We start from the raw sequence: 17,117 nt of genomic DNA on the forward strand, positions 1-17,117 counted from the left end.
CATCAAGTTAGGGTCAAAAAAACCGAGTAATATCTTCCCTAACTATGCCTCTCCCCCTAATTTGCCATGTCAAGTATTGTTAGATCTTGCATAGTAGTATTGCTTTACAAAAGCCCCTTCTGTTCCTGTTGCTTCTACCTTGTTTTAATAGTTCTCAAGTCAACCCTTAACTCATAACCACAAACACGAGTCTGCCTGCCTCATCCCTTCCTCTACAAACATCAGATCCTGAGATACTAATTACATAGTACTTTTTACTCAAAACCTTCCAAATTTTTCTGCTTCTTACAAGCCTTATCACTCACTCTCGGGTTCAAATCATAATATAGTCACAACTCTTAATGGGACCTCCTGTCAAGGTCTCGTTTACTCACAATATCTTCTAAACATGCCTTGAACTTCAATATTCTACCCATTATTAATTATATTGTCCTCAGTCTACAGTGTCTTTCACTTACCTCCTATCTGCCCATCCAAATCCTACCATCTGTCCTCCTTCTTTACTTTCTCTAAACATTCCCTAATCCTGTAAATTGAACGTTCTTCTGAAAATCTCTTTGAACTTGTAAGCAGCACCCAATTGATTCTATACTGCTTTACATTTCCAATACAGTATACATTATATATGTTAAAACTAAATGATTAACCCCTTGAGGGAAAGAAACATGTTGAAAGCAGTACCTTTGCACGTAAGAAATGCAAAGTATCTGTAATATATTCTCATAAATTAAAGTGGAAGGTTAAGAGGATAAACAGAGTTAAGGTGCAAGATGAAGAAGCAGATCCTAAACAGTTCAATCTTCTCAGCCGAGCCTTAAAAGATTTCTATCAAAACTTATCTGCTATTGATTGTATTGGTATAAACTTGTTACTTTTTAAATGGTAATCTGTAATAACCTTTTAAAATTCATGTGTTCTCTATCTACCTATCTATCTATCTACCTCAAATCTCAGTAGGGAATCCCAGAGACCCCTCTCCATCCCCAATGTGCCACATCAGTCTACCTAGCAGGCCCCCAGAACTGGAGTGGAGTGGAGTCTGCAGCCACTGGCAAGGGTATTTCCAGCCTGCCAGACTCAAGACGGCACTCATACTTCATTACTATTCCCCACAGACTCCTTATGATTACTGATCTCCAGTTATCATCAAAAGGCAATTTATAGGTTTAGATGAATATGCCTATTTTTAAAGTCTCAAAACATATATTTGGCTTTTCCTATAAAATTTAAGAGAGGATTACTATTGCACATAAGCTCTGTGAGAGAAATGTAGAATTTTTTTGTCTATAAAAAGGTGGAGCAAAATAGCCTATGGTTACTACTAACAAAATGAGAAATCATTTTATACACAAAATAATTAAGATGGCTAACTGTACTTCACTATATAATTTTAGTACTCCTGCCTAGATTTCATCATGAACATGGTTTCTGGTATAAACATATACATATGGTTATATAGCAATAAAAGAAAAACTTTAATGTACACATGCAGAGAATTGCTATATCAGGTCAATAAATATGAATAATTATGAATATTGAATTATGAATTATGAATATAACCTAAGTTATAACATAGGAGTATTCCAGAAAGTATTTCCTAGATGTACAAAAGGAAATCTTATTCTATACAGATCTCATTTCCACCAATTCACCAAATGAAAACCTCTGTAGACATCTTATAAATATTCCTTTCCCTTTTTTCCCAACTTCTTCTCCAAAACCTACACATTTCTGGAATTTAAGTTAAAAATTTATAGCACTACAAAATGAACCTGATCTTAATCCACTACCTAAAAGGAAACATACATTAGGATAAGTCATAACAACTTTATTTATCTGTATATGTTCTAGGTATCAGAAGAATGAAAATTTATTCAGATTTTTACTTGTTTAAAAATGCATTTTATTCTTGGGGCACCTGGGTGGCTCAGTCAATTAAGCGTCCGACTCTTGATTTTGGCTCAGGTCACACACGATCTCTTGGTTAACGTCAGGCTCTGTGCTCACAGTGAGGAGCCTGCTTGGGACTCTGTCTCTTTCTCTTTCTCTCTCTTCCTCTCTCTCGGCCCCTCCCCTGCTCTCTTTCTCTCTCTCTCAAAATAAATAAATAAACTTAAAAAAATGCATTTTATTCTTTATTGGGGCACCTGGCTGGCTCAGTAGGTAAAGCATGGGACTCTTGATCTCAGGGTTTTAAGTTCGAGCCCCATGTTGGGTGTAGGGATTACTTAAAAATAAAATCTTTTTAACAATGCGTTTTATTCCTTAAATAAAAACAAAATTAGGTTTGGATTAGCTGATTCTAAACTAATGTATATATATTAACAATTCTTATAAAGTTACATTAAAAACCCATGAGCCATAGTATTTTCAAATAACTTAGTATGTTGTAGTTTCAAGTTCTGCATGCCTTATGATGAATAAATTGGAGTGTTTTAAATTGTTCTAATTATAGATGTATAAGATGTATGAGCCAGCAGTTTTCAGTCTCAATTTGGCATTGCCTTTAAAAGAGTTATAAATGAATTCTAAGTTTTACTGTGTTATTCTGTGAGAGACAAAAATAGCTATATGATACTATTCTTTATTTTTTGAAGTAATAGAGCAAGCATAGATTTAAAAAAAAAAACAGAAACATGAACCAGAATAGAATTAAAAATGTTTAAGATGAACTTCTCTGGTACTTTTAGACTATTTTAGGATAATACAAGTTATTTACTAATACTTCCTTTTCATGTTGAAGAAAAAAAAATCTAAAAAATATTATCAGCTAGTCAAAAACTGCTTTCAAAATATCACAAAAATAAATGTTCTTTTACCCAGACTATGTATATTCCCTTTTCCAATATCACGATTGTTCATATCTCTGCCCTATAAATGATTATCATCACCCTCAGAGTTTAAGATGACTAAGAAAATAAAATCCCTTGAACAGATTATATCCACTTCCTATTTGGAATTGTTTTTACCTGAGTAATTGAAATTAATGAAGCAGCAATCATCAATTATACAACCAATAAGATCTGGCTGACCTGGTGTGGTATTTTAATGTGATAAATATCCATAATTTTCTACTTATGTAAATTTGGCACTGTAGTTTTCATATTTTACAAAGTTTCCGATTTGCTACCAAAATCATAGTCTTCCTTATTTTTTTAATTTTATTTTTTATTTTTTAAATTTACATCCAAATTAGTTAGCAGATAGTGTGTCTTCCTTATTTTTTGATCAAAACAATTTCCAGGAATTTCAAACAGGTTCTTTTTTTTGTTTTTTTCCATTCAACTTAAGCTATCATACTTTTTTTCTTGTGCCATTAGTTTTCTGCTTAGTTATGCTCCTGTAATAAAATCAGTTACAATATCTACTTCAAACTATCATCCTGCTGTTCTTCCTATTCTTTTTCTCAAGAAGAAAATTCATCTCTGCCCCCATGCGTCTCGCTTCAGACTGGAAAACTCTCCAAAACCCTCAAAAAACCACACATGTATCTTCCTGCCACTTGCATTATCTACTGTGTAAATCAAGTACCACTTCAGTCCAAGGTCACGAAGCCTGTATGAAGTGAACTACCTATTTTGAGAGAAGGAATTATCACTTCAAGCGGAGTTTGCTGGCCTTGTTGCCATCACTGCTCTGAAGAGCAAGGTAACTTTTAATCCTTCGGCTCAGTAAGAAATAAAACTGGAGGAAGAACAGCCTTAAGCTAGAAGGAGCTAGTGGTCTGAGGGGTGCTAGTGGGCCTCAACAGAATATTCAAAAATGTTAATCATGAGACGTAACTACATTTGTAGAAATTTATCTAAATATGTAAGAAAGTTTATGAGAATTGCAAGCCAAGTATAAGGATTTTTTTCTCCATTAAGAGCTAAAGATAAATTTTAACGTTTATTATTACACAACAGTCATACCATCTTTCTGGTGAAATACTCTATTCTCTTTATGGTCAATGGCAAAAATGAAAAGGTTTCCAAGGATTGCATATTATTAATCTCCAATTAAATGCAGACAGACTCAAACACCAAAATTCCTCAGAAGACAAAAAGGGAAGAAGATGCTGACCGACTGCTACAAAGACGCGTCTGACCTAAGAAAAAAGGAATCATACTGCTCCACCAATATTGATTCAAAGAAACTCTGAATCTGTTATAAAATGAGAGTACTCTACAGATTTTTGAATTAAAAAGTTACCCTCATATACTAGCCTATGGACTTCTATATCTAAATAACTAGTCACACTCTCAAAAAAAAAAAAAAAATGCTAAAGATAATTCTATTATTGCAGGCCTGTAATTTTGTCCTTAGGGTCCATTGTATGAGACCTGTTATACTTCAAAGAACTGTGATGTAGGACTTTGTGTATATATATATACTATATATATATATATATATATATATATATATATATATACTAAAGTCCCGTAAATAAGAGATGTTTCACTGGTTTCTAAGCAAAAAGAGGTTCTTTCGTATGTATCATTCAGTTGGCAATAGTAACATTGACACTTATAAAATGAGAAAGTCACAAATAATGAACATTTTGTGAGATGTCTACCTGTTTCCACATTCTCGGTCTCAACTTCTTGTTCCTCTGCCACATCGTGCATCATGTAAGTCTCATCATCATACACCAGAACCTGGGCTGCATAGCCCTGCTCTAATCTGGCACTTGGGACCGGCTCCACAATCACTGCTGGATACTCAGAAACCTTTTCACTTTCCTGCAAGAGAAAATTTAGAAAACAATCAACTTTTTTATTCACAAATTCTGGATTTACTCCTAAATACTTGAGTTCACGTAGTCTCAAGGGGTTTCATGTATTACACAATGAGTTTCACATATTACACAATGAGTTTTATGTATATTACATAATGAGTTTCATGGATTACATATAAATATGAACATAAAAACTAAAACAAGAGATGAAAAGGGAACTTTAATAATCTTTTCAAGTCTCAGGAAGTGAGTCTTAGATTAAACTTTTTAAATAATCGGCTTCAGGATTAAAATGACAAATTAAAACCATGCATATAATTGCACTATCTCATGAAACCCACTAAACCGAAGTAAAAGACTTTTCAACACAAACCCATAAGGAGAAGAGATAAGTGCAACAAAGGAGAAGAGATAAGAGCAACAAAATCTTAGAAGATTAAAAGTGGATGGGTAAGTAGTTGAAGTAGTTAAGGAGATCCAGGAAAGCCAAATCAACCTGGCAGCAAAAAGAAGCTGAGAAACAACACACCTTACACTGGAAAACCCACAGAAGGCAGTACCCATTACCCCTGAAAATGGAGTAGCAGGTGGTACAGAAAGAGGAGGGGTTCAAACAGGAAAATTCCATCAAAGCTGTTTGAAAAGCACTCTGATTCCTAGACCTGTTCCTCCTCCATTATGTTAAGCAACTGGCCCTCATTTCAGCAGAAGACTGGAGAATTAACTTTCTGGTGAGGGAATAACAGGAGCATTTTCAAGGTATATTAGGCATATTTGTTAGTATTGATAATGTACCAAAAATAGAGGGTTTTTTTTTAACATTTATTTATTTTGAGAGAGAGCATGCACAAGCAGGGGAGGGGCAGAAAGAGAAAGAGAGAGAGAGAGAATTCCAAGCAGGTTCCACACTCAGTGCAGAGCCCGACATGGAGCCTGATCCTACAACTATGAGATCATAACCTGAACCAAAATCAAGAGCGGTGGCTTAACCAACTGAGCCACCGAGGCACTGCCCCAAAATAGATTGTTCAATCAGCTGTTTAGTCCTCCACTTTTAATCATAAGCTAACAGTCAAGTATTACTAATAATTTACAGAAAAGCCTTTAACACAGAATACATACATATACACACATACATACATACATACATACGTACATCTATAGTCCTATTCCTCAGGGATATTATATCCATAACAAGAACAGAATACAATTTAATAAAGACATTTAAAAATAAAGAGTTCTTAGAAGTTAAAAACATGTGGGGCGCCTGAGTGGCTTGGTCGGTTAAGCGTCCGACTTCGGCTCAGGTCATGATCTCACGGTCCGTGAGTTCGAGCCCCGCGTCGGGCTCTCTGCTGACAGCTCAGAGCCTGGAGCCTGTTTCAGATTCTGTGTCTCCCTCTCTCTCTGCCCCTCCCCTGTTCATGCTCTGTCTCTCTCTGTCTCAAAAATAAATAAACGTTAAAAAAAATTAAAAGAAAAAAAAGAGGAAAAAAAAAAGAAGTTAAAAACATGATAGCTGAAATTAAAAAAAAAAAAAAAGAGGCTTAGAAGATAAAATTGAGGCAGTCTTCCAGAAACCAGAGAAAAAAAGATGAGGTTATAAAAAATAGGAGAGAAAATAGAATAATACTAGAGAACCAGTCCAGGAGGTCCAACATCTGAATAATAAAGTTCCAGAAGAACAAAATAGGGGAGGGGGGAAAAAACAGATTGGAAAGAAATGAAAGAGTTCCAGAAAATTTTCTAGAGTTGAAGGATATGAGCTGCCCATTTGAAAGGACCTACCAGATATTTAATATAAAAAATTAAGGGAGACCTACGCTGAGGCACACCACTGTGAAATATCACAATACTGGAGATAAAACGGAAGATTCTGCAAGTTTCTAGAGAGAAAATACAGGTCACATACAAAGAAATGGATTCAGACTTCAGTCTTCTCAACAGTCACATTAGAAGGAAAATGACAAGGGAGCCATTTCTTCAAATTATAAAGGAACATCATTTCTAACCTAGAATGCTTTAGCTAGTCAAATCAACTTAAGAAAATAAGGAGTTTTCTCAGATATGAAAGATCTCAAAACATTTACTTTGCATACATCCTTTCTCAAGAAGCAAATTTTGATTTCATCAAAAGTAAAATTTTAATAAAGACCACAACTTAGGATACAGAATATAGGAGACCCACCATGGGAAAGAGACAATAGTAATCTTTGGGAGGATTGGCAAGAGAGATTCCAGGATGCCAGCTACACACTGGATTTAAAGGGCAACCAGTCTGGATTATACGACCAGGACTCCTGAGACAGCACGATAAACTGTCACCAAGACAACCCCTGGCATGGTTCCTAAGGACAGAGTGTCCAGATAAGCCTATTCCAGGTTTTTATTCATATCTGATATCTGGCTTGCTTTGATGTACCTATTCACTCCACCTTGCCTTGCTACCTGGATTAGCTAAGAACACTCCTTTCACCTCCCAGATGTGTTCTGCTTTGATCTACTCTCAAGTGTTGAAAGAAAACCACAAAAAGTTAAGAAACCAAAACAAGAAGAACAGCATTCTCTCCATGGGACTGTATATATATATATATATATACCTGCTGAACAAACCTGCATCACCAGGTCATACCACTGCCTGAAACCTGACCAAGATGGCCCTATGTTTCCAAGAACCAACTCATGACATTGCTTATTGATTGCCTGAGTAGAACTTCTTGAAATGCAGTGAACTTGATGCCAAACTAGTCCTCCTTTTCCTGGAAGCTTTAATCTAACTATGGTAATGCTATCCTTCCCTAACTCAGTTAGCTTGGGACATTATTCATATTTTCAAAGTAAACACCGTGTTGTTTATGAATATATCCACAAACAATAAAACAATAAAGAAAAGTAAAGAAATATTACCCCATAAGTCAGGATAATGGCACCTCTGGGGTAGTAAGAGAGGGGCACAGTTAATATTGTAAAATACTAGTAATTTCTATTTTTTAACCTGGTTCATAGGTAATATTTATTCTTTTTGTTGTTCTTAAACTAATATATATGTGTATATATATATATATATATATATACACACACACATATGTACACACATATATATAAACGCAGTCTTCATATTGTATCAAATACTGCACAAAAAAAACCCTTTAAATAAATTACAAAACAAAGGTATGATAAATTAAAAATAAGAAAGCATAAGGGTGTCTGGGTGGCTCAGTCAGTTGAGCCTCCGATTCTTGATTTCAGCTCAGGTCGTGATCCCAGGGTCGTGGGATGGATCCCTTCATCGGGCTGAGAGTGGAGACTACTTAACATTCTCTCTCCCTCTGCCCCTTTCCCCTGCTCACACACACACACTCTCTCTAAATTAAAAAAAAAAAAAAATTAAAATTAAAAAAAAGAAAAAGAAAAGGAAAACAAGCAAGCACATGCTGAACAGTAACACTGAATTTCCTACTCTGTATAAGGCAAAACATTTTTAACCTTAAAAAAAAATATCCTTGGGCCACGTGGGTGGCTGTCAGTTGGGTGGCTGACTTTTGATTTCGGCTGGGGTCATGATCTCACAGTTATGGGATTGAGCACCCTGGCCGGCTCCAACTGCACATGGAGCCCTGCTTGGGATCCTCTCTTCCTCCCTCTCTGCATGCGTGAAGAAAAAAAAAATCCTTCCCCACAAATTAGATATACTAACAGTTGAATCTCCATTCTTCTTGCTCAGCTTTATAACCACAACCTACAGGCAACATCACCTAGCTATAAAATAGATGTTAATGAGAAGCATGCGATAGGTAAAGACTGATGAGGTCCCCACTCATAAATTAAGAAAGCAACATCGTAAGTGGCATATGAGCTGGTACTGACCCAAGCAGTAAATACCTTATTTATACAGAACCCAAAGGACTGATAACTTCTTTCATTCCTCTGAAATCTAATAGTATCTTTAATAGTAACATTAACCTGAAATTATTTTATACTGTGAACTCTCCACCTCCATCTTACCAGTAGGAAATAATTCAAATTTTCTAAACTATGAAATACTTGAGATGTAGAATTCTGGACAAGGCCAATTCCCCCATCTATAGTCTCTTCCCCCCACCAATTAGGATTCTCGACCCACTCTTCTCTCTTGTATACCTTAGCTGAGTTTTAACATTTCAACGGCTCCTTCTTATTAACTATAAAAAAGCCAAAATCTTTATTTAAAAAATTCAACTCTTCTTTCAAGTGAACTCCAGATCGTTGCATCTTATACCTGTATACATTCTCAAAAGATAGTCTAACTCTTTGACTCATTATCTACATATACCTTGTAATCTGGATTCTACCACTCCAATGAAACTATTCTCTTAAATGTCAGTAAGGATTAAACTCTATTTCAGTTTTCATCCTCCTTTATCCTTCTGCAGACTCATATACTTACACACAGTTCCCTCATTTAAAAAATTGCTTCTTCAATCTTTTTTTTCTCTTTCTACCAATCTACTTTTAAGTATATCCTTTGACTCTTCCTCCATCTCCAGTGTCAGAAATATAGCCAACCTACTAAGGTTCTGTTCTCAGCATTTCCTTTTTACTCTATATTACCTTCCCTGGCAATGCCACCCATTGTTATGGTTAAAAACAGCACCTCTATGCTGATGATTACTAAATATTTGCCTTCTTCTCCAAGCACCTTCTGAACTCCAGAACCAACTTTTAAACTACCAATTTAACATCACTACAGGAATAATCAGCTAATACTCTGAGCTTAACGTGTTTAAATGGAACAAATTATTAACATCTTTCCCTGTGCCCTCACCCTGTGTTCTTCTCTACACGTGTCTTCATATTTAACAAAAAAAGAGAGATTATAAATGTTTATATCTCTCAAATTCCCTTGAAAATTAAATATCCACAAAGTACTTAGTACAGTGTTTAGAAAGGAGTAAATACTCAGTGAGTGAGGAGGGCATGTCTTCACACTACAATCAGAATTATCTGTATTACTTCTTTGTACAAAAAGCTTTCATGACTCCTCATTTGTCTAAAAGGAAAACTGAACATACTAAACAATGATTTTTAAGACTCTTTGAAATATAACCCTCAACCCTGTTAGGTATTGAATTGATTCAGACTGAGGAACTACAGAAGACTTCCTAGAACTGGGCCCTGAATGGATGAAAAGGATTTGGACAGATGTGGAAGGCAATTTCAGGTACAAAATGAACATGAACAAAACTCATGGAGACTCTCACATTTGGGAATTAGGGGCAAAGCAATTAAGAGCTATGTGAGGTAATGTAGGAAATAAGGCTGCAAAGGTGGTATATTAATTTCTTGGAGCTGCTGTCACAAATTATCATAAACTCATAAACTAGGCTATAATATTCCTGTTACTGTCCCTGCTCTTCCTCCCCCCTTCTGTTCTATTCTATTCCATGTTTGCCTAGGAGTCAATTTACCAGAACACCCAGTAACTGTGCACTTCATCTTAAAAGGACTATCAAATTATATTATTTTACATTCCCACTATAAGTGTATGAGAGTTCCACTGCTCTGCATCCTTTCCAACACATGGTATCCCTCTCATTTTTGCCATTCTGCGTAAGTATGTAGTAGTATCTCTCTGTGGTTTTGTGTTTCCCTGATGGTGAGTAATAGTGGGCATTTTTTAAAGTTCACGGATTTATTTGGTGGGCAGAGAGAAAGACAGAGAGAGAGAAAATCCCAAGCAGGCTTCACATCATCAGCACAGAACCCCATGCAGGGCTCAAACTCACAAACCAGGAGATCGTGACCCGAGCCAAAACCAAGAGTCAGACGCTAACCGACTGAACCACCCAGGTGCCCCGTTGGGCATTTTTATATGCACTTATTGGCCATTCATTTTATTATCTGTCCAAATCTTTTTCCTATTTTAATGGACTATCTCCAATTTATTATTTTATATATTCTGAATATAAATTCTTTGTCAGTATATGTATTGTAAAGGTTTTTTTCCAATCTTTGCTTCATCTTTTCATTTTCTTAATGGAATTTTTTTTCAAGAACAGTTTTTAATTTAAATGAACTTCAATTCATCATTTTTTTTCTTTTAAAGTGTTGTCATGCTTTTGTGTTCAATCTAAGAAACCATGGCCTATTTTAAGATTGAAAAATTTTCTATGATCAATTTTGAGTTATTCATTATGTATGATGTGAGAAAGGACTGAGTTCATTTGCATATGATATCCAGTTATTCCACCATTATTTGTTTAAAAGACTATCCTTTCTCCACCGAATTACATTACCACCATTACTGAAAATTAATCAGCCTTGGGGTGCCTGGGTGGCTCAATTGGTTAAGTGTCCAACTCTTGATTTTGGCTCAGGTCATGATCTCACAGTCATGAGATTGAGCTCTGCGTTGGGCTCTGTGCTGACAGCATGGAGCCTGCTTGGGATTCTCTCTTCTCCCCCCCCACCCCCCCGCACTTGTGTGCATGCACGAGTGCTTTCTCTCTCAAAATAAACTTTAAAAAAGAAAATTAATTAGCCTCAGATGGATCTATATTATGTTCCACTGATCTACATGTCTGTTGGCATATCAATTCCACACTGTCTTAATTACTGGAACTTCACGGTAAGTCTTTAAATCAGGTGCGTAGGCCCTCCAACTCTGTTTTAACATAAATTCTCTAATCCATAAACATGGTATAACTCTTCATTTATTCAGGTCTTTCATTTCTCATAAGATGCTGTGTTTGCATATACATCTTTTATTTACTTCATTAAACATACCCCTGTGTCATTTTGATGCTGCTCAACAGTACTGCTTTTTAAATTTCCTATTTTGCTAAATTTCCTATTTTGCTAAGATATATAAATACAACTAATTTTTACATAGTCACTTGTTCTAAATTTGTTAGTTCTAACAGTTGTGTAGATTTCTTGGGAATTTCTATAAACATGATTGTATCATTTAGAAATAGTTTTACGACCTCTTTTCCAATCCATACGTCTTTTTATTTTTCTTACCCTGTAGCAATGTTTCCAGTGCAATGTTGAACAGAAGTGGTTAGAGCAGACATCTTTGCTTTACTACCAACCTTGAAAGGAAAACATTCCCTTTGTCACCTTTAAACATGATGTTGCCTGTGAGTTTTTCACAGATGTACTTATTAGGTTGAAGAAGATGCCCTTATTCCTAATTTAGGGAACTTGTATAATAAATAGGTGTTGAATTTTGGCAAATGGGTTTTCTGTAGTCATTGATAGGATCAAATGATTTTTTTCTTTTTATTTTGTTACTGTGATGAATTACATTGATTAAACCTACCTTCCTGGGATAAACCTTATTTGGGTCATATGATCCCTTTTATACATTACTGGATTTAATTGCTAGTATTTAATCAAGAATGTTTTTACCTATGCCCGTGAAGGATATTGTTTGAGGATTTCTTTTCCTACATATCTCTGTCTGGTCTTGGTATCAAGATAATGCTGGCCTCAAAATGAGTTAGGACATGCTACCTTGTCTATTTTCTGAAAGAGTTATGTAAAATTAGTATTATTTCTTTCCTCAATGTTTGTTAGATCATCAATAATGCCACTTAGCCCTGGAGGTTTCTTTGTGGAAAAGATTTTGACTAGGAATTCAATTTATTTTAAGATACAGTGCTATTCAGATTTTCTATTCCTCTTAGAATGACTTTCAAGGATTTTGTCCACTTCATCTGAGTTGCCAACTTATTGGCATAAAGTTGTTCAACCCTTTCATTCCTTATATTAGTAATTTTTGCCTTCTGTGGTTTTTTTTCTTGTGCAGTCTACTGAGAGATTTATCAATTTTCTTAATCTTTTCAAAGGACCAGCTAGCAGATAATTTCTATTTGTCTACTTTTTACTTCACTGACTTATTTTTTTTACTTCCTTCCTTCTACTTTGGATTTAATTTGATCTTCATATTCTAGTTTATTGAAAGCTCAAATGATTTTAGACTTTTCTAACATAAGTATTTGAAACTATAAATTTACCTTTAAGCACTGTTTTAGCTGCATCCTTCAAATTTTGATATATTGTATTTTCATTTTCATTCAGTTAGGATATTCTCTAATTTCTCTTGTGATTTCTTTTTAATCCATGAGTTATATAAAATGAGCTGTTTAATATCCAAATGTTTGAGGATTCTGAAAGTGTATTTTGTTGTTAATTTCTAACATATTTCTGCTTTTGTCACACAGCTTTCTCTGTATGATTTCAATCCTTTAAAAAGTATTGAGATGTATAGGCACACCTGACTAGCTCAGTCTGTTGAGCATCCGACTTCAGCTCAGGTCATGATCTTATGCTTCATGGGTGCAAGCCCCACATCAGGGTCTGTGATGACAGCTCAGCCTGGAACCTGCTTCAGATTCTGTGTCTCCCTCTCTCTCTCTCTCTCTATCTCTCTCTCTCTCTATCTCTCTCTCTCTCTCTCTGTCTCTCCCCTTCTCATGCTCTGTCTCTCTCTCTCTCTCTCAAAAATAAATAAACTTAAAAAAATTTTTTTTAAAAATCTGGTCTCAGTTATCCCATCACAATCTGAAGTAGAAGAACTCCTAACTTTGTTTGTCTGAAAGAAGATGCTCTCTAAAACCGTATTTGCTGTGTTTTAAAAACTCTATTTAGGGGCTCCTGGGTGGCTGAGTCGGTTAAGCCTCCAACTTCGGCTCAGGTCATGATCCCATGGTTTATGGATTTGAGCCCCGCGTCAGGCTCTGTGCTGACAGCTCAGAGCCTGGAGCCTGCTTCGGATTCTGTGTCTCCCTCTCTCTGCTCCCCTCCCATGCTCACGCTCTCTCTCTCCTTCAAAAATAAATAAACATCAAAAAACAATTTTTTTTAAACTCTATTTAAATCCTCTTTTAATTTTTTCCTGCATTAATTCTCATTTCTATGAGACTTACCTGTTCTACATTTCTGTTTCAGAAAACTGCTCTGGCTATTCCTGAATGTATACTCTTCCATACAATCTTTAGGTCATATAATCAATTTCCCCCCAAACTTGCCCTAACATTTTATAGAGGTGGAATATATAGATTAACTGGAAGAAACTGACATCCTCCACAATATGGACTCTTTCCATTCTCCTATCCAAGTACAAAGCACATCTCTTTGTTTACTAAAATCTAGCCCTGACTTATTCTTTATAGCCATTCTGACATAATTTATTCCCAGTGCCTAGAAACGTACTTGACAATTGGCAGTAAGTGGTCAATTAATATTTGCTGAAGGAACAAATGAATGAAAGTAAGTGGGTTTCTACATAGCATAATTTGAAGAAAAAGTTCCCCAAGAATAATTTCCCCCTTTCTGGTGCCATATTACCTAAAATGCCTGTGACTACCCATAACGCTACCACATAAATCATTAGTAATGCCTTGGCAAAATGATTTCACTTATCAGATTCTTTCTTCCATAATAATCAGTTCTCCAGGCCATGAACGCCTGGGTTCCATGTAAAAGAAGAAAAATAAAGAGTCTTCCAGAAACAAACTGTTGTACTCTTTTTCCCAAATAATAATGATACCAAACCAGCACAAGGTAAATATATTCTGCCTATTGTTCTTGGTGGCTCCCTTCTTAGGGTTAAACATAACAAAGGAAGACTATACAACAAAGGGAAAGCATTGTAAAAAGAAGCAATAGTTGGCCTGGGTGATGTGGAGGGGATGGAAGTCCCCCGAGTCCCTGAACTCTTTGGTGAATCACACCTAGAAGTGATCATACAGAAAGTGAATCTTCAAGGAAGAAGTAGACATCGATTGTTCTGTAGCTGGGGCTTCTCTTAATGGGCTTTGAACCAGTTTTAGATTCAAATATAACAGGAACATTCTGGTTACCAAGTCCACTGAGAACAAAGGAAAAGCAGTACCTTCATTTTATCCCCTTCCCACTGAATTTAACCATAGCTACCTTGGAAGACTAAACAGACACAAACAAGCAAGAAAAAGAGGCAGACTCTAGAACACACAGCCTGATATCCTAACTTGTTTCTTGGTCCCATCACTACACCACTATGCTGCTACTAAGGACCAATAACAGCAATATCTTTCATAGAATACAGAGAAAACAGATTTTTTAAAGACAGTCAACTCTCCATTTGTCCACCTCATCTCTGACCAAATATTGTGACAAATTATAATTTAGATCCTTTTCAGTATTCAGTCTTTACTGAATGGTGGGACCAGAAGCCAGGCCATGGAAGTCCATATGTTTCTGGTACTGTAATTTTTCTACTCCTATCTCCTATTCTTTAATGTTATCATAACAAGAAAATAACCAAATATGCTACAGAGTTCTATATGTATAAAATTTCAAAACCTTTCTTTTCTGATTTACAAATCATCCAAATTCTTAAGTATACATATAGGATTAAAATATAATAGATCCCCCTGCTGAATTAGAAATGATAGAATAACAAAGGAAGCAAAGATGACAACTAAAGGAAATACAAAATTCTAATTTAAGATGAATTTAATTTATGTATTTAGGTACATTATATATCTATAAATTCTGTAATCCAAAACAATGGATTTTATCAGGAATTAAAAGCTATCTCTAATACTTTGTGTTCTTCCTTTCAATTTCTTCCTCACAGTTCATTCCAATATATGCATGTTCCAACAACTGAGGTGAGCCTGGCAGTAATTATCTCAACCTTCTATTACCTAAATTATATAAGGGCACATGACACATACATGTACAGTTTCATGCATTGTACATTTATACCCTCAAATACCTGTTTCCCATTAATTTCAAAATTATTTCACGTATTGATTTCTATGAACAAAACAGAAATGTAATATACATTGGATGCCTAACCTCTTGATTTTCTACTCCATTGCTGGAAAGCTCCAAAACAGAACCTCCACTGTCAACCACTGCTGATGTCATTGTTTATTCCCTGAGGAAGCTTCAAACGCTATTAACCAATATAATGTAAAGGTTCATGGATGATTGCCAATGTTATAGATTTGCATTATCATGTTTTAAAAGTCAATAAACATGGAGTGAAGTAGATATCCAGAAATCCAGTCTTCTAAAGATGATTAACCAGAGAGCCTAAAAAGAGGAAGAATTTGAAAAATTATTAAAAATATACAGGAAGGATATAAAGCACAACCTATTTTACAATCTGATCTTTGACATTTTTGTAAACTAAGAAAAAGGAACTTGGCTTATACAGCCCTGTGTCAAAAGAGGGCAGTAATGAGCATTCTACTTCTCAGAAATGTCAAGCTCATAAGCAATCTATTACAACCAAGCTATTGCACATGGATGACCTTATGATATTTGTTTCTTATTTTAAGAGAGAAAATGTTATAACTTTCTCCTTTTATGAAGATGTACTTTTATTCCTGAAATATTTTAGTAGACATTTTTAAAACCTTTTATGCGTTGGTAACAAAATATACAAAATAAAGTAAAATTATATTCCTGTTTAACAAATTAAAAGATTTACTGGTTTGCAAATATTTCATTCTTCTTCTTTGGCTCATTTGGTTTATTTACCTAAATAATATAATTAGACTTGTCTTTTGCTTATCGTAGCAATCTTATTCTGTGTTCACATTTTGAATACTAGGACTAAAAACAGATTAATTTGAGTTGTTTATACTTTCAAATAGTTTAAAAATAAAGTAGTAAATCACTTATAATGCCTTTAGTATTACTTTATCATTCTATCATTCTTTCATCAATATTTTTTTTTGCTACTGGTTAAATATTCAATATAGCAAATGGTTTCAAGGACACATAATCCAAGCTTTTTTTCCCCTAGTAGAGATGACTGTCAATATATATATCATCCAGATTTATGCTTTAGATTATTTCTAAAAGCTTATATTTTACTTGATTTTATGTATGTTAAATTAAAGCTTTTTTTTTTTTTTTTAAGTAGACTCCATGCCCAGGTGAAGCCCAACGCAGGGCTCAAACTCAAGACCCTAAAATCAAGACCTGAGCTGAGATCAAGAGTCTGATGCTTAACCAACTGAACCACCCAGGCACCTTGTAAGATTTACTTCTTAAAGAATTTTTTCACATAACAATTAAATAATTCAGAGAAATTAAGCATATTTAAAGAGAAATGAACATATATTTCTAATAAATCATTCCATTAATATTATGTCCTACATTAATTTTTGACTACTGCTACCATACAGATATGGAAATAAAATAATAAAGAATTTCTATAAATTTATACAATAAAAGAAATACCTGGAAAAAAATTTCACCCTACCTCCTAAGATTCACTCAGGACTATGAGTATTCTTTTTGATCTTATCAACAGAAAATGGGATAGGACATATATGTATCTTAACAAAAATTAGTAAAAATCCACAGTATACATCACACTAAAGCTCATTATTATCATATAAGGTAACAACTA

General features: G+C 34.9%; 1 protein-coding gene across 9 annotated transcripts in view; it reads right to left on the reverse strand.

Annotated features, from left to right (window-relative positions):
- Window positions 1-17,117, reverse strand: part of ELF2 (E74 like ETS transcription factor 2) — a 94,172-nt gene that overhangs the window by 47,874 nt on the left and 29,181 nt on the right. For all 9 annotated transcript variants that reach the window (XM_060654148.3, XM_060654145.3, XM_060654143.3 and 6 more), the window contains exons 3-4: window positions 15,548-15,787; window positions 4,556-4,721 (exon numbers count right to left, since the gene is read on the reverse strand). In XM_060654148.3, the coding sequence (XP_060510131.1) occupies window positions 4,556-4,721; window positions 15,548-15,619 (238 nt within the window). In that variant the 5' untranslated portion in view covers window positions 15,620-15,787. The remainder of the gene's footprint in view (window positions 1-4,555; window positions 4,722-15,547; window positions 15,788-17,117) is intronic.

This window comes from Panthera onca, chromosome B1, assembly GCF_046562875.1.
Source record: "Panthera onca isolate mPanOnc1 chromosome B1, mPanOnc1 haplotype 2, whole genome shotgun sequence".
Lineage (NCBI taxonomy): Eukaryota > Metazoa > Chordata > Mammalia > Carnivora > Felidae > Panthera > Panthera onca.